At 52.2% G+C, this 653-nt stretch overlaps 1 protein-coding gene across 1 annotated transcript in view; it reads left to right on the plus strand.

Annotated features, from left to right (window-relative positions):
• Nucleotides 1-224: 224 nt before the first annotated feature.
• The window catches only part of LOC103779706 (sodium channel protein type 2 subunit alpha-like), a gene marked incomplete at its 3' end in the record, with an annotated part of 26,299 nt that continues 25,870 nt past the window's right edge, over nucleotides 225-653 (plus strand). Inside the window, exon 1 of the mRNA XM_008947352.1 lies at nucleotides 225-266. Within this exon, the coding sequence (XP_008945600.1) occupies nucleotides 225-266 (42 nt within the window). The remainder of the gene's footprint in view (nucleotides 267-653) is intronic.

The raw sequence follows: 653 nt of genomic DNA on the forward strand, positions 1-653 counted from the left end.
CAGGACCCCCCGGCCACAGGCTCCAGGAGGGGCCATTCTCACCAGCAGCAGTGTACAAGATGTTTTTAATCTCTGGTCCTGCTCGGACAGGTCCCAGGGCTACAGCATGGACCACTTCTTGCTTTATTTGGTCAAACGCCACCTGCTGTTCAGGTCCCGACTCAAATTTGTTTTTCTTTCTTGTTGTATCATAGAGGGGTTTCACAATTTGACTATACCCGGGAATGTGCATCCTCCAGAACCTGACAGCATCCGTTTACACGACAGTAAATGGATTATAGGGACAACAAAGCAAGGAAGGGTAAACTTCCAAAAATACAAAACCCAGATGCTGTGCTGAGGCTCCCCGGTGCTGGATCTCACTGGATTGAGGTGCATTGCAGCTGGATGCACAATCCTTAGGTGTGGATGGAGGCAGCGAATGAGTCTGTAGATCAGGCGCAGGTCCCAAGATGGCCACGGCCACTTGCAGCAGCAACAGAGCAGCGTCTGGGGCTGAAGGGTCCCAGCAGAGAAAGGGCGTGGCCTCCCTCCCCCTTTACAGACCCCAGCAGGAAGTCCTGAAGACAGGAAGAGGGGAGTGGGAATAGAACAGGTTTACTCCTCTCTTCATTCAGGCTCGCTCCTGTTTTTAGATTTCAAATCTCCACCCC

This window comes from Merops nubicus, unplaced genomic scaffold (genome assembly GCF_000691845.1).
Source record: "Merops nubicus isolate BGI_N331 unplaced genomic scaffold, ASM69184v1 scaffold21809, whole genome shotgun sequence".
Taxonomy (NCBI): domain Eukaryota; kingdom Metazoa; phylum Chordata; class Aves; order Coraciiformes; family Meropidae; genus Merops; species Merops nubicus.